Source organism: Borostomias antarcticus, assembly GCF_949987555.1.
Source record: "Borostomias antarcticus genome assembly, chromosome: 7".
Taxonomy (NCBI): Eukaryota; Metazoa; Chordata; class Actinopteri; order Stomiiformes; family Stomiidae; genus Borostomias; species Borostomias antarcticus.
The window spans coordinates 2,009,800-2,033,134 of NC_140240.1; the positions used below are offsets into that span (position 1 = coordinate 2,009,800).

At 43.4% G+C, this 23,335-nt stretch overlaps 1 protein-coding gene across 1 annotated transcript; it reads right to left on the reverse strand.

Annotated features, from left to right (window-relative positions):
• Positions 1–14,280: 14,280 nt before the first annotated feature.
• On the reverse strand, positions 14,281–18,712 carry cUnh1orf159 (chromosome Un C1orf159 homolog; the record flags this gene model as incomplete). Its single annotated transcript, XM_084440493.1, has 7 exons — positions 18,647–18,712; positions 18,259–18,354; positions 18,075–18,131; positions 17,755–17,889; positions 17,612–17,637; positions 14,611–14,641; positions 14,281–14,378 (listed from the first exon to the last, which is right to left on the reverse strand). The coding sequence occupies exons 2-7, from the start codon at positions 18,311–18,313 to the stop codon at positions 14,281–14,283; spliced, it is 402 nt and encodes a 133-aa protein (XP_084296619.1). The 5' UTR covers positions 18,314–18,354; positions 18,647–18,712.
• Positions 18,713–23,335: the final 4,623 nt, after the last annotated feature.

Sequence of the window (23,335 nt, forward strand, 5' to 3'; positions counted from 1 at the left end):
AAATTTAGGTTGAGTTTGCACATGATGTCCCTGGCCAGCAAATTCATGGGACACCCTTTGCTAAAGATAAATGAATGCTCAAAATCAATTGATGCTGGATCAGTGTGAAACGTGCATTTTATTGGCAGAGTGAGTGGTTCAGTCATGGAGGCCCCAGACGCGTTTCTAGTGGTTCTGGTCTCTCCCGACAGTGTAGGTCTGAAATTACAGTGGTTAGCACATAACACAGACGTGGTAGCACCGGAGTCAACAAGAAACATTATGTCCTGATCTTCGATTGTCAAAAGAACAGTGGGCAATCGTCTGTGTGCTCCCTCAATCATAGTGTATACTCCCTCGGTGTGCGTATCAGTGCTAAGTGTACCTTCAGCCTTGTCGGAAAAGGGAGGGACGGTCGAGTCGTGCCAATCATCAAAGACTCCCTCCCTGGCCTCCTCGCCCCGTCATGCGACGTCATTGCGGTTGGCTGGTTTCCAGGTGCCTCCGGATCCTCCGGTTCCTTGGTTCTGCCTTGGACGGTCCTGTTTGTATTGTGAAACATCGTTATGAACCTGGAAGGGCCCTCTCCCTGCTCTACCTGTGTCTCCTTCGCGGTTCTGGTGCCTCCTCCTCCACTCTCTCTGCTGCTCCGTCTCTGGATATGGACAGTCCCGAATCATGTGGCCCTCCTCCTTACAGTTGAAGCACCTCATTGGTCCGTACGGGCCTCTCGGTGGCCCGCTCCTGGTCCGCTCCTTCCCCTGCACCGTTGGCTGCTGGCGTGGCCCCCTGGGCGGGTCGTGGAGCCTGGCGTGAGCATCAGACATAACCATAGTTAGTGCAGTGTTCAGACTTGCCTTGCTTTTGGCCTCCTTCTTTTTCTCCTGCTCGACAGCCTCGGCATCCTTCACGTTCTGCTGCTTCTCGGCGTGTCTGGCGTGGATGATGAGGTCGTGTGCCGTGGGATTGTCATCATAGCCAATCCAGGTCTGGGTCACCCGCTGTGAGAGGGCGGGCTTCATCCCCTTTAGGGCCATGCCCACGAGCGTGGATCCATACCCCTCCATTTGGTCGTTCATACGGAAGTGATCAGCGATACTTTTCTTCAGCCGGTCTATGTAGGTCGTCACCGGCTCCTCTGCTCCCTGTACGCAGTTGGTTACTTTTGTGGGGTCTCGGCTGACGGGCCAGATGAGAACCAGGTTCCGGCGGAGGTCTCTCAGGAACTGCTGCATCTGGTGGTTTGCCAGACTGTCTCCTGGTGCTTCGACCCAATTCGTGCCTGGCGGTACGACCCGGAACACCCGGAGATTCAGCCGGTCCCACAGCGCCCCTGGTCCAGCGGTTTTGTAAATGATACGCACGAGGTCCTGGACAGTGAGGAGGCAATCACTAGAAAGTTTGGTTAATTGTCTAGCGTACCCTTCAGAATCTGTCTTTAGTGGGGGTAGTTGCAATATCATTTCATGAATGTCACTGGGAGACATAGCCCGATGGACTAAACTCATTGTTCCGTTTGCATTAGGGAGCTCAATCATCGGGTACTGCCCCTCCTCTGCCTCCTCCTCCTCCTCAGCTGACACGGATGCTCCGAACCCGGTGTCGGAGTCTTCAGGGCCGCCGCAGGCACCCCCTGAGTGGGGTGTGGACGCGGCCTGTGGAGTCCTTTGGGCGGGTGTCTGTGGTGCTGGAGAGAAGTTATGAGATGTCATTAATTTGTTAAAATTGTCCTCAGATAGTTTACTTTTTTGTATGTAGTTGGTGATGAGTTTTATGGCCGCCTCCGCGGTGGACATTGAGGGTGGCCCTGATTGTAGCGGTTCCCTGGCCTGGTACGACCCCTGCTGGTAGGCGGGTGGAGATGACTGTTGCTGAGCTGCTGGCTGCAGCGGGCCTTGTGCCTGGACAGAGAGAGAGAGATTGGGGTAGAGAGAGGGCACTGGTGCCGGTTGGGCGCTCGCTGGTGGAGGTCGAGGTCGAGCTGCTGGCTGCAGCGGGGCTGGGGTGGCGAACGGACTATATTCATCATCTCTGCGAGCCTGATCAGCTTGAAACGATCCGATCGTGTCTCCCCCCTGACTGGAAAACAATGTAATCTCACATCCCTCCTGACGGTTCTTAGCCTCTTTTTCCCAGAGACCGAGAACCGTACAAACATCACTCTCTAACTTAAACCTTCTCCTTTCCTTCTCTGTCATCTCTTCCACTTTCTCCTTCACACCTTGTATCACACTTATTGCAAACGTACCGTTAGCGGGCCAGCCTATTTTATCGAGGTTGCGGAGGCCGACCACGCTACGGACGCCTTGCGTCTCTTTCATATAATCGTAACATGTACTCTGAGAGCAGAGGTCAGCGAGTGTCTTGCCTGCTTGTGCGCCCATATTTCAAGCACCTCCGGTCTCTTAATGCACACAACACAACAATCGCTTCAATCACACGTCTTAACAAGTGCTAAGTAATAGTAGTCTAACAGTAGTAGTACAATAATGACAGAAGTAACAGAAGTAACAGAATGGTACCTTAGTCAGAACAGGAACGTACTCTATGTGGAACAAGCAACACTGTTTAATATCAGAGTCGTAATGGTTCTATTTCACACCGCTCCGATATTAAACCTTCACACAGTCAATGAAATCGAAAACCCAACCAAAAGAATAATTCTTCAACAACTAAGATGTTAAACACAGGCGCAGCACTTCTCTGTGAGCGTAACCGGTGTTTTGGGTGCGGGAATTCTTGGTCTATGGACGGACAGCACTTCTCTGTGAGCTATATGGTTATAATGTAGCGAGCATTATAACTTCACCGTTTGCAACCAATGTGTATGTGCGGACCTCTTTAATCTCTCTATATTCTATGCTTACGTCATTAAGCGCAGCCCTAGACATATACTCTCATTAAAAAGGAATTTTTAACTCTGTGGACAATAGATGTACGTTTCGGAACTTACTTGAATGACAGAAAAGCAAAAGTCCTCCAGTTATGTTAGTTGGCTCTCCTATCGATGGTTTCCGGGCTTTTCTGGCCGCCTGAGCCACCTGCGTTCGCCGTCAACCTCGTCCGACGACGGCTTGGCTATTAGAGTTGATGCGTGAAGGGTGATCAGTCCAACGAAGGTGCACTCAGACGGACAGATCAGCTGGAATCCCACTTCTGACACCAGTAATGTAGTGGCTGGGTGCTCGGTTGATCTGGGATGTTTGGGCTCAAAACAGACTCTCGTCACACATCAGATTGAATTCACCGATAGCCTACCACAGGGTTCTCAAAGTAGGAGCCAGCACAACCACACAACCTTGTTAAAATGAGGACGAGTGATACAACAGAATAGAATAAAAGAACTTACATTTATTTCAATCGCAGCGAAAGGGACAGTTAAACAGACACGCACAAAGAGTATCTGGATAAGCGCACTCCCCTTTGTCGGGAGAGGATATTTATACTGGCTAAGAATGCTAGGCTTGTTCCACACCTCGTGACTACATATCTGAATACCTGATTGGTTGAAACTACTGTCTATCATGTTGGTCATATGCGCTCATTCCTGTCTAGCCGGGATAGATAAGGATGTTCGGTTAATACATTTTTGCTGCAACAGGGACAGGCTTTCCATTGTTAGTTGGCCTTGGCCGTCAACATTATCTGCTACTAACAGAGATAATAACACTTTTCCTGCATACTGCATTCTGGAAAACTACAGAAGTGCACAGCAGTATGAAGCTTAACTTTAGGCCTACATACAATCAGGCCTGGCATTTCAACAACCATAATAACACTTTATCAAGAATAGCTTTCACATTATGAAGCACATTCCCATGTTCAGCACTATTATCAAGTTACATACTACACTGCTCTACAATGTGGTCCATTTCAACCTCCTCTCACCCAGAATATTTTATTTCAGATTTTAAAGAATGTTTGATCCTATTGGAGACAATGCTTGTATACAAAACATGTCATCCCTTTATGTAGAAAATGTTTCACTGTTAAACTACTTTTTAGGCTCACCTTTGCACGATACAGTGTGTGGCTATTTGGCAGTTAGTACCAGTTAGTACTGTCACAATACCAACCAACTTCTCTAACCATGGACCCAAGTGAAAGTGTCTGGAGAAGGTTCCTTTCTCCAGGCTGTACATGTCACATCTCCTCTTCAGTCGATGGCTGCCTTCTCATGCATCTCCGCAAGTACTGGATGGCAGATATTGCACTCACATTCGCTAGCAGGGCTGAAAAATATGTCGTTTTCAATTGCAATAACACAAATATGCATTGATTGAATTCTAACATATACAGTACTGTACATAATTTGATTTTATCTTGAATACAAAACCTACAAGAATAAAGACAGACAGAAAAACTTGAATTTGTAATGGTTTTCATGTACCTGCTTTCCATGCGTCTGCTGCCTGTGAATCAGTGGACCTTAGGACCCAGGCGGCAAAGGCAATGCACACCAAGCACATATCGGACAGTTTAAGGGTGAACAGGAGGTCATCTTGCCCTGCAAGAAGGATGAGTCATTTGGATGAGTAAATACATTATTCTATGTGCAATACAAGCATGTTATCTTATTTTATTGGGTATCCTTGTTCTCTGAGTATTCAGGCTATCATAATCATAACATCATAGCTTCCACCTTCACACATTAACTCTGAATTACACTTACTTGCTACCGAGATGGTTGTCTGCATAGCTATGAATCGCCTCTGCTGTTCAGCCAGTTCTCTTAAAAGCAGTTGTCCAATCTGGATGACTTGTGGTGGAGATATTGCTGTCGGCAGTGAGGTTATCCTCGTCTCATTGATTGTTTCAGTGGCCTGGTTCATCTCTAGAGGTTTCAAATTCCTCTGGGGAACAGGAGGAAACATCCAGGCACCTGATCTTCTGCACCAGATGCTACCTTTCCCTGGCAAGCGGACTCTCCTCAGGGAGAGCAAGCTTCTCCAATCTCCACTCCAGCTCTGCCTGGTGAAGAAGTGCCGGTTCCCATCTGAGGCTAAGGAGGATGTAGCAGGTTTGGCCTGGATGTCATTGCGAGTCACCACTCGGATAGGAGAGCTGTTGTCCTCCTCCTCAGACTGGGCGTATGTGTCATGTGGGAACAGAAGATCCTCCTCTGGGAATGTGAGGTCCCTAGCAGCGGCGCGGGAGCAGGAGAAGATAGCAACAGGTTCTTCTTCACTGCACTGGGGTCCCTGAAGGGTAGATAGTAACATACCAGCTCCATACTTTGGAAGAGAGTAGTTGTATGTGTCAGGCGCTGATATGCTTTGTGATTCATAGACAGAGAGCAGTGTCTGGGAGTTGTCCTTTGGCTCATCGTCTACAAAAAGGTGTTCAAAGACCTCTGGGAAGGAGATTTGGTAACGTTCATCTAGAATATCTGTGTTGGTTATAATTGTGGAAGGCGTTCTTGTTCTGGGTGTGATCCTGCCGTTCACACCAAGAAATGGGTTGTCTTCAAGGGCCTGGTGAGGGCTCAGAATCAATGTCCTTTCTGCCTCTAATATTGAGTTCAAGGACACATCTCTTAGATGCATTTCCGTTCCAAACGCGTGTACATTGCGTAGACTTTTGTTCTTTGTTAGCCCTCTTAGAAATGTATTATCATCTGAAAGGATCATATTCTGTACTGTTAACTGCTCAACATCAACAGGATCTGCCTGTCCTAAAGGGCCTATTCCCTCTTCTTGCAAGGATCCAATCAAGTAGGGGGACTCAGTAGATATTTCACTTTGCATTTTTAAGTCCTGGGGTTCTGGACTTGGATTTGTGCTGGCACCAAGAAATTGAAAGTAGTATTCTTCATCAAAATCAGAAATTGTAGAGAATTCACAGCTTGAGCGGTCTGGCTTGGAGTCATCGATGTGTGTGAAATAATCTGAGTCTGCAGTGTCTGATGTGTCCGTTAGGGTGCCATCGGGTGAAACATAATCCGCCTTGTCAGCCAAAGAACTATTCTCCATATCTCCATCCACCTGTGCTCTTGCAGTTGCCTGAAGAGCGTGTGCTTCTCTTGAAGGAGATGGGCTTCTAGTTCTAGACCTAAGTTGTAAGATGTCTTTAATCGTCAATTTTTCCATTTCATCCCAAAAAGACGAAATGGCATACACAGGACGAGTCGGGCCAAGTGCATCTGTAAATGTTTCAGGGCCTTCAGTCGCAGAGAAAGTTGTCACTGTTATCACAGGAAGAGGTGGAGATCTAGCTACATCTCTTGCCACGCTAGCCCTATGTAAAATCGTATAGTCTGTCAAAGGGTTATTGTCTCCATGTTCCTCCATCATTATGTTGGAGTGTGAGCTGTGCAGAGAATCAGAAGTTAAAGAGTTGTTCTCTGGCTTCATGCGGTCACTGTGTCCAGTGTCCAATGTTTTGGCAGGCTCAATGTAAGCCTGGTCAGCTGTGCTTTCGTAACCTTCACCTTGCTGTGGCAAGGCACAATGGAGGCAGTCGTCTCCAGCTGGTGGCTGCAAATTAGCTTCAGTTATGAAGGAACTGCTAGAGGTAGACAAAGAGTATTGTGATAAACTCGGTGTCATCTGTGAAATGTTACATTGTGCGTACTTTTGAGGTTCCTCTGTAGACTCTGTGGCCGATATATAGTCCTCAGAATCATAGCTGACGGAGGAAAAGAATTCTGTGTCGTCCTTTAAGTGCTCAGAATCAATACCGTCCATTTGGGGTGCATTTTCATTTCTCTGTGTAAATTCCATACCACCATGCATTGTGGGTACTCCATGGGCTGCTGTGTTTTCCGAGCCAACTGCTGAGCTGTTTTTCTCACTTTTCTCACTATCTGTAAATGACTCTATAGTGAGGGCTTTAAAGGAATTGGTTGCCTCCAAGGGCAACTCTAGAGAGGGTTCATTCCCAAGTGGTGGTGAAGAGGTCATTTGGGGTAAGTCTGAAACGTGTGTTGGATGTGTTGGAGTTGTTGGATTTCCCAGAAAAATGGGAGAGCTTGACTGTGCTATGGAGTTATGGTATAATTGTGTAATATCCTTTCCTTCAGAATAATTAATTCCATCTGTCTCTATCTCTGGGCCACTATCATTCAGAGGGTCTTGTGACTCTGACACGCTGGCCCTGTGGACAGAACTTCTACGTTTTTTTTTCCTTTTTTTTTTTTTGACCAAGGTGCCAGCATTTGGTCGGAGTCGTACGGGCCTGTCATTCACTGTCACAAACCAACGCTCCTTCTCGACTCTAGGGGCCTCGCAATTGTCTCTCTCTCGCGCAGCTCCATCTGGGTTCATGTTTATCTCCGAATGCTGAAAGTGAGTTGATGCAGACAGCGGAATGTGGCCTGTTGATAAGACACCTGATGTGCCACCTTCCCACTGCCTCTCTTTGCCAACTGTCAGTGCTGAGGCATTATGAGCTCCATCGACGGGACTACTGATAGCATCATCAACATGCTTAGATGATCCTGAGGCAGAACATTCATCATTAACTGGCTCAGCAATCACATATTGCTTTATGAACGTATGGTCATTTTTCACCTCTGTGTCCTGCTCAGCACTCTTCCCCATAATTAACTCTGCAATGATGGTGTTTTCCCCCGAGTGATCTGTTTCAATTCCCGATGGCCCGTTTGACTCTTGTGATGTGTCTCCCAGTTCACTCAGTGGCAGGAGTGTGTAGCTAGACCAGCCCTGCTCTGCCTCTCTGAGTCCCTCTGCATTGGGCTCAGAGCTCTGCTTCGGCTCATGTTGGTCAGTGTCAGGTACAGAGCACAATGGCCTCCCCGAATCCTCTGAGTCACTTAAACTGGAGTCGTCCTGGCGTGCTAGAGCAGGCTGCAGTAGGCAGCATTCCTCAGTCTCCTCATAGAAGCTATCCCAGTCACGCTCTGCAATGTGTACACAGTGGTCTAAGTCATCCATGGTGACCCTTTTACACGCTCCTGCATCTGTAAACAAGTCAAAATTAAGAGGTGTAGAAGGTCAGACGGAAAAAATACTTCATGTGTCATTCTTAACACAGCAACACAAGAGGGTAATATCGGGAGCAGGGCTCCAATTCAAGTGCAACCCTGGAGGGTTTGGTAAACGTGTTTTAGAAACAGTTAATATCTTTAGACCATGCCAGACTTAACAATAGTGTGAAGGCTGTGACAAATTAATATAAAACACACATTTCATAAAAGGATGTGTAGGCTGGATAAATAATATAATACATAATATTATCTATTTATAATAGCGTAGACAGGCAACATTAGTCACACTAGTGCCATTCTGAGGTTCACATTGCAATGTGTTCATCTTAACTTAGAATATAATAGGCTATATGGTCGCTTTTTAGTAATAAGTTGCTCCTCTTGTGGCTGGTCTTTGCTGAGAGTTCAGCATGTTGATCTATTTTGAAGGAAGTGGGCCATCTGTGGCCGATTTTGAGAAATGCATGTATTCAATTCAATGCAAGATTGAGAGTTACTCTGTACAGCCAACCAGAAGGGGGGTTAAAACTTATAAAAAATACAAATAAAAGATCAGAGGGTGGGATATCAAAAGCAGAGACATGGAAATCCCTCCCATCCTCCCAGCAAATCGCACCGTGAGTGTTGTGATACCCTAATGTGCTGTTAAAGGAGGGAGAAGACTCGCACTGACACACTCACTCAGAAAAAAGGTGCCAAGTAAAACCATTTTATGTTCCTTGGATGTCCCTGTAGGGGAACCCTTTAAATACTGTAATTAAAACCCTTTTGATCAAGAAAAGCTTCCAGCTAGAACCATTTTGCCAATAAACAGTCTACTGTACCTTAAAGAGTTTTTCAGAGGGTTCCCTCACAGGAACAGCTGGACAACCCTGAACCTAACCGTTTTAGAACCCTTTTTTTCTGAGTGCTCCAGTTCCTTGTGGAAAATCCTGCACACAGCTATTGTAAAAAAGCTGCAAGCAAACAAATGTGTCCAGAGGAACATAGTGGCTCCATCAACCCCCAAAATACTCTGTGGCCTTCTGGAAAACATGCCATGTGATCTGACTGTTGCGTCAACACTGTCACACCACAACATCTCTATTTCGCCAGGTTTTTAGAGGCTCCATGAGGAAAACAGAGAGCATCTCAATACAAAAATAACACTGCTAGAAGTGTGCACTGGATATGAGCCAAAAGCTAAGTTTTAAGTTGAAAATCTTGTAATCACTCATTACAATACACAGGCTGTATTTATTTCAATAACAAATGGTGACTGAAGTAGTCCTAAGGTGACTATACTAACGATAAATAAATCTGCAAATGTAGTGCATTTGATCCCTTCCAGGTTCCTGGAACCTGTTGTCATTAAGTAGATGTCCAGTAGGAATACACCACTGTCTGCAAGTCAACAAAAAAAAGTCTTATCACATCTGAGATGTAGCGAGTGAGCGCTCATGTATTTTGTGTTGATTCCTCCCTGTGGTGAAGGAATGCTTCCTACCTGTTGCACAGATGTTCCAGATTCAAGTGTTCAGCTGAGGCTCTCTGCAGGGGCATGGTGTATGTCCTTCTGTGTCCCCCTGTCCTTGCATGAGAGAGAGTGTGGGGCCATGTCATTCAGCTGTTATAAATAGAGCAATGTGTATAGTCACATGTAGCGGCCCACGTGGACGTCCTACCCTCCCAGAGGTGTAATATTTCAGGTCTGTAAATAGAAGTCCTCTGAAGTTGGTAGAGGTAAGATATATTATCTCACCTATACTCCTCCCAGTTATCAAACTGAGGCTTGTGGGCTACTTGTGTTGTGTAAACATAATTTGAAATCACATCAGATCACTAGAATTGAGCACCCACACAGAGTGCTTTAAAACTAGGCCTATAGGTCCAGTCAGGTGACACAGTGAAGAACTGTCCATTGAGACGAGACTGGTTGAAACCAGATGAAGATTATAAATAATAACAGGCAGATCCATAGTTAAATGCGACACCTTGGATTTTTAATTTATTTTTAATTTACAACTTTATTGACAGTATCAATTACACAGACGCAACGACATTCACCACTCAACAAGATCTCTAGTAGCCTACATATCTTAAACATTTCAAACAGAGGGGCATTTGTAAATAAAAGCATTAAATAATGAACACACAATCAACAATCATTTGCAGCGTTTCTTATTTCTTGTTTTATACAATTCAGCGCGACATGTTTGTTGTTGCAATTTAGGTTCTGACCAGATGGGGCGCTGGCGGCGCGCTGTGGCGCAGTTCGAGCACCGCCGCCACACCATCGAAGAAGACTACCTCGGAAAAATCATGAGAATGCCACAAAAAAGATCACTTAACGGTAGCGCCGAGCTTTCAAACCCCATCGTTTGTTAGAATAGGCGTTTCTGCTTTGGTGAGTGCCTTTGAAAGGTTTATTTGACACTTTTAAATATGAGCGCCAAGCGCCGCCAACTTCGCGACTATTAAAAGTCAAAATGTCCTATGGTGGTAGAAAGGACTGTGGTAGCGGATGCTACGTCATCAGCCCACTCAGACCCTGAGGGGGCTACAGTCACATGTTCAGAAGAGGGGGGTAAGGGAAACGTGCATGTCTCTACAATGGGTCACATACTGTGCAAGGCACAGCACTAATAAGGCTAAGTCTGCTGATAGAAGGTAAAGGGAATGTTCTACGTGTCTGTGGGTCAGGGACAGCTACAATGGTTGTATGAGGACAGTAGCCTTATGTATGTACTGTTTAGGTATGTTCATGTGATAGATACTGTAAGTGCAACAACCTTAAATCTTACATAACAGTTGGAGTAAATCTTTAGAAATGACAATGATTATAATGAAACTTTTCAGAAGGGTCCAAATTGCAGTAGCCTATGTACTGTATTCATTATTCTAAATTAGGCCTACATAAGCCTCGTGCAATGTTACTGCTGAAACATTGTCTCGAAGATATTGTTTGAGACACTCTGTTTCACTAGTAAGTAATGTTGTTAGTTGCCATTCAATCAGAAACATGTAAAGAACAAGAATTACCACTAGATTCCATCATGACCATCATCTGCCATCCCACCACACCCTGTATGAAACACCTGTTGTAGTAGTAATAGTAGTGTATTTTATCGATCCCTGGGGGGCAATTGCACAATGTAATAAAAGGGTGTCCCTATTGTGGAGAATGTGAAGTTGTCAGGTGTCAGCATGTCATCCGCGTAGTGTGTTAAACAGTTAACAGAGCCTGTGTTAATAAAAACACAGTGCAGTGGCCACACGAGGATAGTGACCAGCATGATGAGCAACAGTATGGAGGACAGGAGACACTTGGAACAGGAGAAGGGACAGAGCCTGCCAGAAAGTCTCCTCCTTCTGGTTTGGGTCTGAGTGGCCACCTCCTCCTGCTCACTCCCAATGTCTATACAAATACAGGTGGAGGGGTCGCCTGGCTGATGATGGCTGGAGTAGCACAGCTTCCTCCCCTCCATCCACACCTTCTCCTCCTGTTGCTGGTGGAGAGGCAGCCTGCACAGCAGGTCCTGGCTGGTGAGGAGGGCCGGGGGCCCGTTCTCTGGGATGGAGGTGGGGTGCCTGCAAAGGGGACAGGGGATCTGCCCCCCCCCTTCCTGCCCCTCAGACACTGCCATCACCCGAGTCACACATTCCAAGCAGAAGGTGTGGGTGCACTCCAGCAGTTTTGGCGTCTTGAAGACGTTGTCAAATGTGTTGAAACAGATGGAACATTCTGGTTTGTCCCCAGCATGGCCCAGCTCCTCATCCACAGGCGTGGTCTGTGTGTGCCAGATCTTGGGGCTCTGCATTGTACTCCAGCACCTAAAAGATGAAAGTTGTTATTGTTAAAAGAATCATGGTTGTGTCACTGTCTACACATTCTAAACATGAAGGCCACTGGCTCGTTCAGTAAGCAAAGATGATTATACAATTTGCCAGTTTGGGTTGCTAAGGCGTCCCAGTACAAAAGGAAGGTGAACGGTCAATACTACAGTATGTGTTAGATTATTAACTTCTCTCACTCACCTTCAGAAATCTCTTAATCGAGGGAAAAACAACACTATAAACATTGATTCATAATATTGTTCAATATCATAGAACTCTAGAATGTTATTTGGAAAATATGTACATATTAGATTAAAAAAAAAAAATCAAACACACAGTACACTTACAGTACATACATAAATATAATATTGCATGTATCATGTAATTTTATCCATTTTCCTTTCAAATTTACTTAATGGAAATTTGACTGTTGACAAAGTTGACTGTCTAGTGAATAATTCTTTAAATACATAAAATAGGTCCTTACCTGTGGGCGGTGATAGTGACTATCTGTTAAGCTGTTCTACAGTATACAGTATGGATGATTAGTATTTGGACTCGTCTGTGAAAATTAACACAGCATCAACACAGCCGTGTCCCCGTTTTCTTCCGAATCCTCAGCGATGTTTCTCTCCTTTCCCCTCTCTCCTTCTGTCAGGAAGCCCAGTTTCACCAGCTCACACACTTCTCAGTAGATGGAGAGGGGGTGGGGTATACTAAGAAGGAAGTAGTCTTAACGGTCTCAAACACTACGAAACTGAATGAGTATGAGGACCTGAGAAGGAAGAGGATGGAAAAATAAATACACACCTTGCCATGTAACGTTGACAAACCATTTAATAAAATCAACTTTATAAAACTGTCAGGCAAATCAATCAATCAATCAATCAAAGTCTTGTCTGTCTTTTGTGTAACTGATTATTACATCATAAAAATACACTGAAAGTCAAAACAGAATAATAATAATAAAAAAAAAGAATAAAAGTTATGTTCTGCCTCACTGGTCTTAAATGATGTGATTGATAAAAAAAGAGGCAGCTTTTGATCACACACTACTCATACAAAGTCTGTCATCTATTTGATTGGACCAGACTGCATGTGGCTGGTTTGAAAACTATTTAAGAGGAAAGAAAATTGTACCGATACAGCTTAATATCCACAAAATTATTACCCTTGTGTAAAGAGCTTTTTTCAAAACATGAACCTGCACACTTAGCTGATACCTTTCATGATTTGAAACCATGAGGATAGGGATTGCCCATCTAATAATTTGTGATCAAGACGCTTTTGAACATATTGGAACATCACAATGGACCAAGATTATGAGAAAGGTGCTTTATTTCTGTAAACAATACAGTCTCTTCAGAACATACAGTACTTCATGACCAATAAAACTAGAAAAAATACATTACAAAAAACAAATAAATCATTTTTATAAAAACTATGTACATGTGTAATATTTTTGAATGGCTGTACAACAGCTAATGCACAAGCAGAGGATGAATGTGGTTGTGAAAGCCCATCAGTGGTTCTGAATCACCAACTGGAACTGGCAATGACCCATAACTCATTGTTGTTTTAAGACATAGAGTCTAACCAAGCAAGAGCTGCCCTTCTTCCAGTTAGTAAAACACAGGTATTAACCCTTGATTTACGAATGCTGTATAAGGCCACAGGACAGCAATTAAAAAACCCAATAATGCATCACATAACACCTGTAAAAGTTCACCATGACTTTCCTGGAAAAACCTTTTAAAGTCACTGCAAATGGCTACAAATCACCACGAATGGCACAGCAATGAGTGCATTTTCTTGGCTAAATTTGACAAAGACCACAGCTGTCTTTCATATCCAACACATATCCCAAATAAAGCTCATTTCAAGTAATATTTGCGGTCATTCTTAAGATTAAGATGTTGAACAAATGTTCATCAAACACTAGAAAGTAGAACATCTGAACACCTATTCATGATTTCCAGAGAATTTAGTCCAACATTACCATGATTAGGATATGTTATTATTTTCTAAACAATCATGGGTCCAATTTTTCCCTCATCTTCTACTTGGTTGTGTTTCTAAATACGCATGTGTACAGTACGACAATAAATTACGATATATCCTATTTGGTTCAGTGCTCAGACTAAAAATAACAAGTATCAAAACATAAACACCCATATAAACACAGATTCATAAAACTTATAAATCTGTTTGGACAAAACACATCATCCTCCTCAGTAGACCCAGTCTACTCTACCTAACATCACTCACTATCCTCAACTGCTGGGAAAGAGTTGGATCCAAATGAAATACAATTGAATGAATGATAAAAAAACTATACAAACTGAAAATAAATTATCAAATGAGTAGAGGGTATATGTTACAAAAACAGAGTGATTATTCAAGAGGCCTCTGGTAACAAGGCCTGAATAACACCATCTCTCTAAGGCAACGTCACAGAGGAGGACAGACCTTAACATACTAACAATGTCCTGAACATTTCTTCCTATTGGCGCCTACTACCGCCTGCACCGGCCTCCTCATACATTGTAGACTTTGGTGGTGGCCCTAGTGGGAACGGTTGCAGACACTTCTGTTGGAGAGGGCCGCTCCCTCCTGGCATATCTTGGTTTCCTTACTGAAGATAAAACAGAAGAAAGGAGGGCGTGGGAACATGGGAAACATTTGATTCATGTTGACATTTCCACATACTGTACCTGAGTACCTACAGTACATAGCTCTTACATTGGGTAATTCTCAATTGAATAACACAATGTATCTGAATACTTAACTTTACCTGTGACTCACAAGCTAAACTGGTCCCAGAGAACAGTGCTATTCTCCTATACTGTAGGCAGAGTATTTCTTACCTGAAGATGTAGTCGATGGTATCATGACAGCCTTTATAGAGAGATGGAAAAACGATTTATTTATTTGCATCAATCTTTAGTTTATGATAGTATGACTTGCATGAATACGCCCACAGCGCAATGCTGTGGCCGTTCAGCCTTATGAGGCAATGTTTTGGGGGTACGAATGTCATGCATGTACAAGTGTGCATAAGACTAAAATCCTATTTTATGTACTGTACAGTACCAACGTCATGGTAACAGTTTAACCCCATATTGTGGTTTGCTTGGCTCATGCCTGCCTGCTTCATCCAAAGATGGTTCATCTGTCAGTGTTCTGAATTTGGCAGTTTGTCGACGGCTTGATGGCTGCGACCGTGGGAAAAATACAGTGCATCCGTTAAGTACTCATACCCCTTTACTTTTTTCACATTTTGTTATGTTACAGCTGTAGTATATTTTTATACTGTACCATACTGTATTACATCGATACATTTGAATTACTCTCATGTAGTAATCATTTTATTAAGAATAATGAATAAACTTCACTTTAGGTAGAACTGTGTTATTATAAGTAGTTTAACAGGTTAGTTACAACAGATGTCCTGTCCTAAAGTCAACATTAATTTGTCCCTGAGTCAATAAAGATAGCAGATGGTTGTCTTTGAAGTCAGTTCACAGTTGTAACAGGAAGAACCCAAGCCCCCGTGCTCGAGGAAGGGGGCGGAGCTCAGTGACCCGTTGACCAATTACAAGACTAATTGATCAGATCTATGTTAACGAACATCCCTTGTATTTGTTTGTCATGTGATATTTGGCTTGAAGCCAAGATATAAGTTCGCCGCCTCGTAAAAGAAAGTAGTATTGCCGAAGATTCGACCCTATGGTAGGCATGCTCAATAAAGTGATGATTCGACGTATTTGGCCTCCTTGAAGTTCTGTTCCACAAGAAGATGATGCATTCGAAATACACTGCACAGCCTTATTTTTTTTCTCATGAATCCACACACAATACCCCATAATGACTCAGTTAGTAAATATGTTAAAGGCCCTACGAGGAGTTTCGGGAAGCGGAAGTGTTTTCCGCCCAAAAAGACCACATTTCCCATGAGCCTCCGTAAACCGTAAACCTTAGATACCTGAGCCGGGTTTTTTGAAGACGGAACGATCGCCACCGACGAGGTTATTACATAGGTCTTACTAGTAACGTTACTTTTGACAATATATAAAGTCATATTTAAATTATTCTTCGTCTTGTTGGCGCCGACGCTACTGCAGTAAATCGTTTCGTCATTCCAAAGAAGTTCTGGACGACCCGACCACGAAATAATAATCTAAAAATAAACTACATACAAGAAACGACATTTGTCGAAAATGGACACATAAAAGTGTGGGTAATGTAGATTCACCCACATTAAAATGAGACTGTTTCGTAGCCAAACAAACTACTTGGGGTACCTTTAAAAATAAAAAACTGAAATATCACATGTAGCCTAGTATTCATACCCTTTACTCAATACTTTGTTGAGGCACCTTTGGAACTGATTACAGCCTTGTTGGGTATGACGCTACAAGCTTGGCACACCTGTATTTGGGGTATTTCACCCATTCTTCTCTGCAGATCCTCTCAATATGTCAGGTTTGATGGGGAGCATCGCTGCACAGCTATTTTCAGGTCTTTTCAGAGATGTTTAATCGGCCCAAGTCTGGACTCTGGCTGGGCCACTCAAGGACTTTCAAAGACTTGTCCTGAAGCCACTCCTTCGTTATCTTGGCTGTGTGCTTAGGGTCGTTAAGCTATTGGAAGGTAAACCTTCGCCCCAGTCTGAGGTCCTGAGGGCTCTGGAGCAGGTTTTCATCAAGGATCTCTTTGTACTTTGCTCCGTTCATCTTTCCCTCAATCCTGACTAGTCTCCCAGTCGCTGAGAAACATCCCCACAGCATGATGATGTCACCACCATGCTTCACTGTAGGGGTGCTATTGGCCAGAAGATGAGCCTGGTTTCCTCCAGACGTGAGGCTTGGCATTCAGGCCAAAGAGTTCAATCTTGCTTTATCATCAGAGAATATTAACTACAAGCGAGCTGTCATGTGCCTTTTACTGAGGAGTGGCTTCCGTCTGGCCACTCTACCATAAAGGCCTGATTGGTGAAGTGCTGCAGAGATGGTTGTCCTTCTGGAAGGTTCTCCCATCTCCACAGATGAACGCTCTGTCACAGTGACCATCGGGTTCTTGGTCACCTCCCTGACCAAGGCCCTTCTTCCCCGATTACTCAGTTCTCAGAGGCCAGCTCAAGGAAGGGTCCTGGGGGTTCCAAACTTCTTCCATGTAAGAATGATGGAGGCCACTGTGTTCTTCGGGACCATCAATGCTGCAGAGTTTTTTTTGTACCGTTTCCTAGATGTCTCGGAGGTCCACGGATAATTTCCTCAACCTCATGGCTTGCTTTTGGCTCTCACAAGCACTGTCAACTGTGGGTTATTTCTACTTTACATACAGTACAGTACAGTAGACAGGCATGTGCCTTTCCAAATCATGTCCAATCAATTGTGTTTACCACAGGGGGACTCATATCAACTAATCACTAATGTAATCACTGGCAAAGGTGCCTCAACAAAGTACTGAGTAAAGGGTCTGAATACTTATGCACATGTGATATTTCATTTTTTCATTTACATGACAAAATACATTTGCAAAGATTTCTAAAAGGTTTTTTCACTTTGTCATTGTGGGGTATTTTGTGTAAATTGATGAGGGAAAAATGAATTTAATGAAAAATCAGTAACATAACAAAATGTGGAAAAAGTTCATGGGTGTGAGTACTTTCCGGATGCACTGTACTTACCACTCCTCTCTTCAAAATAAAGCCACATCATGGAAAACCTGATGATTTTATATACTAGTGAATTCTGTAGTAGGTCATAAGCCTAAACTCCAGGTATACTGTAGCTTCTCCAGAATAATTTAGGTTATGGTCTCTTTAGTGGTTGCAATGTTTTGGCAAAGAAAACAACAACTTACTGTCTCACTTGGCTGGAAGATGAAGGCTGTGAAAGGACACAAACATATAATTGGTTAATCGGGTTTAACCTTCGGATCCAACCATGCGATACGGACCATTGAACAGACAAGACAACAGTTAACTTAACAATCAAACAAATTACACTTGTTGCGCCGGTAGAAGATACTGGGAAGTCGGTTGGAGCGTTTGAGGTAGAAAAAGGAGGCGACAGACAGGATCAGAGACAGGCTAATCAGCAGAGTTCCAAGCAGAAGAGAGGCTGCCACTCCTGGGCCACCTGTTCAAAGACACATGACAGGGATCACAACACAAACAGAATCTTATACTACATCAAATACATCAAACTATATGTACATGTCAGACACACTGTCTTGGAATGTCACACAGAAACATCATGGGACTTCTTCAAGTGTACCGTACGTTGCTTACAACAGTTACTGGTTTGTACAATCATTTTCTTACCGATTTTGGGAATGATGGTAGTTATTGTTGTGCGATTTGTCCTCTCCATAGTGTGGGCTAGATCAAGTAAGGGCACACAAATGGAAGTCTAATCTGATATGGAAATCCACTACAAAAAGACACAAGTTAATGTAGTAATGGTAATGTAGTAACAGGATTTCTAAGTGGTACTCTGTACACTTACAGTAGTTGCAGACTGTGATGTTCTCCGGGTCCACAGTCGCTGGTTCACACTGCATACACGCAGAGGTATTGTTCTCCAGAAGACGCAGATAGCATCCTGAGAACATTAGATCATTTGGATTTCATCTTAACTAGACCAATGCACATTGTTTATGCTCTAATATAACAGTCTCGTGACACTCTTCCATATGTCTATGCATATTATTCACCATCAGTCTGACATTAAATACTAGGTTATATCAGTGAAACAATAATGCTGGGCCAAGTCAATAAATGACATCTAGCAGGGTTACTGCCTTGGATGAATTATTGTTATATGTTCAAACTTGATAATAAGGACTCACAATGTCATAGGTACTGAATAGGAGCAGCAGAGGGCAGTATATTACCTGGCTCACAACGTGTGTCATTGGAACATGAACTGTTGACTCGTCTTTCTCCGCAGCAGTCAAAAAGAGTCTGATGTAGAGCCTATATAAAAAACAATGAACACATAACTAACCTGTAACCAGTCTTCTGGGACACTTATAATCAAATTACCTTACCCATGCCTTAAGATTGGGCCTGCATACAATTCATTGAATGTCCCATATTGACTGGCTGTACACTCCCAACCTAGCATTACCAATTAACTTATCTTTTCTTTGAGAGCGTGCCCTTACTTAACTGGGTCTTGGTGATTCACAATGAATCTCATGCCAGAGGCAACAGTTGTTAAGACTAAGTGTTGTAGCTAACTGGATAACTGAGATGCACTAATCTACCTTGATCAGTGGAGTGTCAGGTCTAATAACAATCAGGGTCACTGCCAGGACCATGGGGTTAGACAGAGGCATGGCAGCTTCAGGCCTGGGAAGAGAGCAGCATATCAATATTATGAAACTAGCTAGCAACCTCTAGCAAAGACTCATTTGACAACATAGGCACAGAGGTTAATACAGTTAGTCCATGGATAAGCCTTCTCTACATTAGCCATGCATACGGTATGGCACCACCAACAAGAATCAAGGTCTGGAATATCAGGTTTGACAACATTGTAAATACCTAACTAAGCTAACCATAGTAGCTGACAGGCGAATGCCATTGAAATACGGCCGTCAACTGTGAATAAAAAACAACAAATGCTCAGCTACTAGTGGTATTACTAAAAGCAAATCCAAATTAATTTAATTTTACCAATCAAAACGCAGGCTTTGGCTCGAGTAGATGACAGCTCCTGTGTGGCGTGAGCCAGCTTGTTACCCTGGCAGATTATCTCCACATGACTTCCGCAGTGAGCTTTAAACTTTCAAAATAAAGGTTTATGCATTACCGTTATCTCCTTTTTTATTTTTTTATAGTGAAATAATCATTGGGGTTTGGTATTTCGGCTGGATGTCTTTATATTAATACGTTGTCTATGTAATTTATGATATTTCTTCAACAAGGCTTGATATTCTACGTCTACTTGTCGCAGTAGTTGCAGACTATAGGGACTTTTATTGGCTGTTACAATTAGCGCTGCAAAAGTCAGTCAGTTGCTATAGGTTACAGGTTGCTAAGGGCTTATGGAGGCCTTGATGGAAAGTCTGTGTGTGTTTATGGACTATTATTGAGTTTGGATAACGCTATATGATGCACACTCTATTGCTGACATAAATTGTGCAAATGTTATTATTATACAATTCAAAGAATTGCTGACCTGACTTAATGTGCATGTACTTCTGATGGGACAAGTTGCCAAGAAGTCACACTGCAGGTTACTTTGACTTCTTGGACAAGTTGCCAAGAAGTCACACTGCAGGTTACTCATAAACCTGTAATCACACTGTAACTCAAAGAGAGCTTCAATATAAAAAAAATGTTCAGATTATCATTAGTTTATTAAGAGGGCATTCTCATTCCTATCAAATCATGATTCCTTCGCCTGTTTCAGACAAAGCTCTTGCAAGTTTGGCCATCGAAGACAATCGGAAACAGTAAGAGTTGCAAACAGGGGATGGGTCTTTGGAAGGTTAGAGCTAGCTAGATTTCCAGAAGAGTGAACGCCAACGTGGAGCTTACAGGGAGTCTCTCTGTAGGCTCTGCTGGTCATGCCATTAGAGGTGACTACCTCTGGTAGTGGTTGGTAGCAGAAGGCATGGTGGTAAGTGGTCTTGTAAGGATCATTGGATGTGGAGGGCAGGGGAATCTGTGGGAGCAGGAGGCGGAGGGGCTGGATTGGTGAATTCTGGAGGCAGAAGGCAGTGCGGTACATGCTGAGTTGAGGGCCTGCTTGCAGCAGCTCCTGCTTGAGAGGCCACCAAGTCAACAGATCAGGTTTGAAGTTGCCAGCCTTGGCAATTAGACTGGAGACATGCTTTGTGCCACAGCCCTGAAAATTAGAGAAAATTGAGAGATCATTAAATTATTGTGTCCAGATTAACTTCAACATTAAATTCAGCACAAAACACAGACTGCAAAATTACCATATTGTCATACATTTTAGTTATGCATGCCATACATATTTTTTGTCTACTTACACGTTCAAAATACACTGCACTGCACCGAAATAACTGCTTGTTATCATGTTTTGAGAAACGTTTTTTTGGGGTTGTCCTGTTAAATAGAAACTCTCTTACACACACACACACACACACACACACACACACACACACACACACACACACACACACACAAACACACACGCACACACACACACACACATATTATTCTATCACAAGTTATTCTATTTATGAGTATGATCAAAGCCTAACTTATTTTTTTAGCATAACTCTTTTTGAAGCTTTGTCAACCTGTAATCTCTGTCGCAGATTTGCAGGGGGTGGAGGTCTGGCTGCAATCCTGTATTCCTGCAGAAAATCATTTCTGAATTTGGTTCGGAAATGCCCATGGAAGCCACTGGGAAACTGGAAAAGAAAGATTAATTTATTAATTCCTTGGCATTGGCACGGATGTAAGTAGGCTATCATGTGCATGTGATTGCCTAGACCTGAAAAGGGTATTATGCCAACTAGCACAGACATAATATTATGTGAGGTAAAAAGGTCAACTAGCGGACAAAAATAGAAATTACCCACGATCCTGTCACATCCGCTGACATCACTAGTCTAACAGCAGTAGGGCACTACCATACATCCATGGGCACTACTTCACTCGAATGAAACCATTATGACCAATGGTGCATTCGTTTATAACTAGGAGGTGGTAAATTGCGACTTGCTACTAGGAATGATTAAATAAAACACCGCATGAACTCCATGGATGTATTATATAGGCCCTGCGCCACCAGAGGGCGCTATGGTTCCCTATTAGAGTGAGGCGCGAGGCTGGTTCCTCAGACTGACAGCCTGTGAAAACGAATATCTAACGGCTCCCGTTTTATTCTTGCTTCTATATAAAACAGGCATGTAATGTCACCAAGCATGTTAGAACTAAGTAGGAACCATGAATGTATGTATTTAGCTTGTGAACTACAGAGTTCTGGGTCATTAAGCCAGATAGCCTAGCTGCTTCCCTCACGTAACGGCAGCTACTGGCCATTGTTCTGAATCCCAGTTGAGGGAATGGTTACTCACACCATTATTAAGTATTTATTTTGTTTCATTTTGGCTCCTGGACTCATTGGGTTTATTTTCTGGCTACAGTAAGAAGGTATGAATGTGTATCAGGTTAAAGTTAGACAGTAAGAAGGTATGAATGTGTAAAAGGTTAAAGTTAGACACGGTTTGATTCAACGTTTCTGAGCTGAGCGACGGTTGAGAGGAGTGTAGCCGACGTCACCATGGTTACACAGCCAGTGGGGGGGGGGAGATGTTGCGTCACGGCCCTGACGTTTTGATTGACAAGACGATTGTCAGCCTGTGATTGGCCAAAGTAAAAATTGATTGACAGTTGACCCGCCCCCTCGTAGTCTCCGGCCTGCAGAGATACACACTTGAGATTTTGCGTCACGGCTCTGACAGCTGTTTGTCTCTATGATGTCATAATAGGACATGGGTGATATAAATGTGGCTGGAAAGTGGTCCCTCTTCATTATGGACAGTGATTTATCGAGAGACATTTAGCCTGTGTTAAATGTTATAAACATGCCTTGCTTTCCATGGATTACGTGCTGTTTCCGGAAGGTAGGTCTTCTTATTCCAACAATAGTTAGGTTACCCCTCTTGCTTTAAAAAAAAGAAGCTAGATTTATAACTTTTTGAACAAGCTGGGAGTAATGCAGCGGATGATAAGTAGGCTAATGCTAGTAATGAGGCTACAGTAGCATAGGCCTAGCTGTACTAGATGTGCTTCACGTTCAGGTTACTGAGAAAGAGCGCAAGTGAGCAAGACACGTTGATCTGTGCCCAATTTAAATCACTTGGATTTGTAAATAGGATATATCTTCAAATGTGCAGGTCCTATCCTGGGTTGGTAGAGTAACGTTAGGCCTATACCTACAGTCATTTGAGCATAGATTCAAATCAATATACCCCGTCAACAATTCTAATAGGCTAACGCTACAGATATGATTGTAATTGTCGGTACCGCGCGCAGGCGCAGTGTCCCGTCTTCCCGTAGCCAGAACCTTCTAGAAGCCACGGCTGTGTGTTCATTGCTGCACACTTCTAGTCTAAGCAGCCTCAGTTCCCGTTTTATTCATGTTAGCTCATATAGTCCAACTGAAACAGCCCGACAGCTTGTGGTGGTCGAGAATGTGCTTTAAAAGCTGGCACTATGCTGTCTGAATAGGGAGGCCTACTTGTACTAGGCCTAATAGGTGTTCTATCTCATGCTTACTGTTTTGGTGTGAAAATGAAAAGCAAAGCTGCTTCATACCTTTATCTAACCAACTTCTTCTTAAACAGAAGAAACGATTTCATCCTGCAGGCAGCCCACGACAGAGGTAAGAAATACTATGATTCAGCATCAAACATCATCCAGGAGCACCACCATGCAGTCGGTTTCATATTGGCCACCATTTCTCTTTTCTACCCAGTGTCAGTCACATCAAGGAGAATGGGGTCCCTGCCAGTAAGACCACCTCTGGCCAGGTGGGTGAAGCCACCTTGACCCCAATGGTCAAAGCCATTGATGTGAACTCACTCATTCCTGCC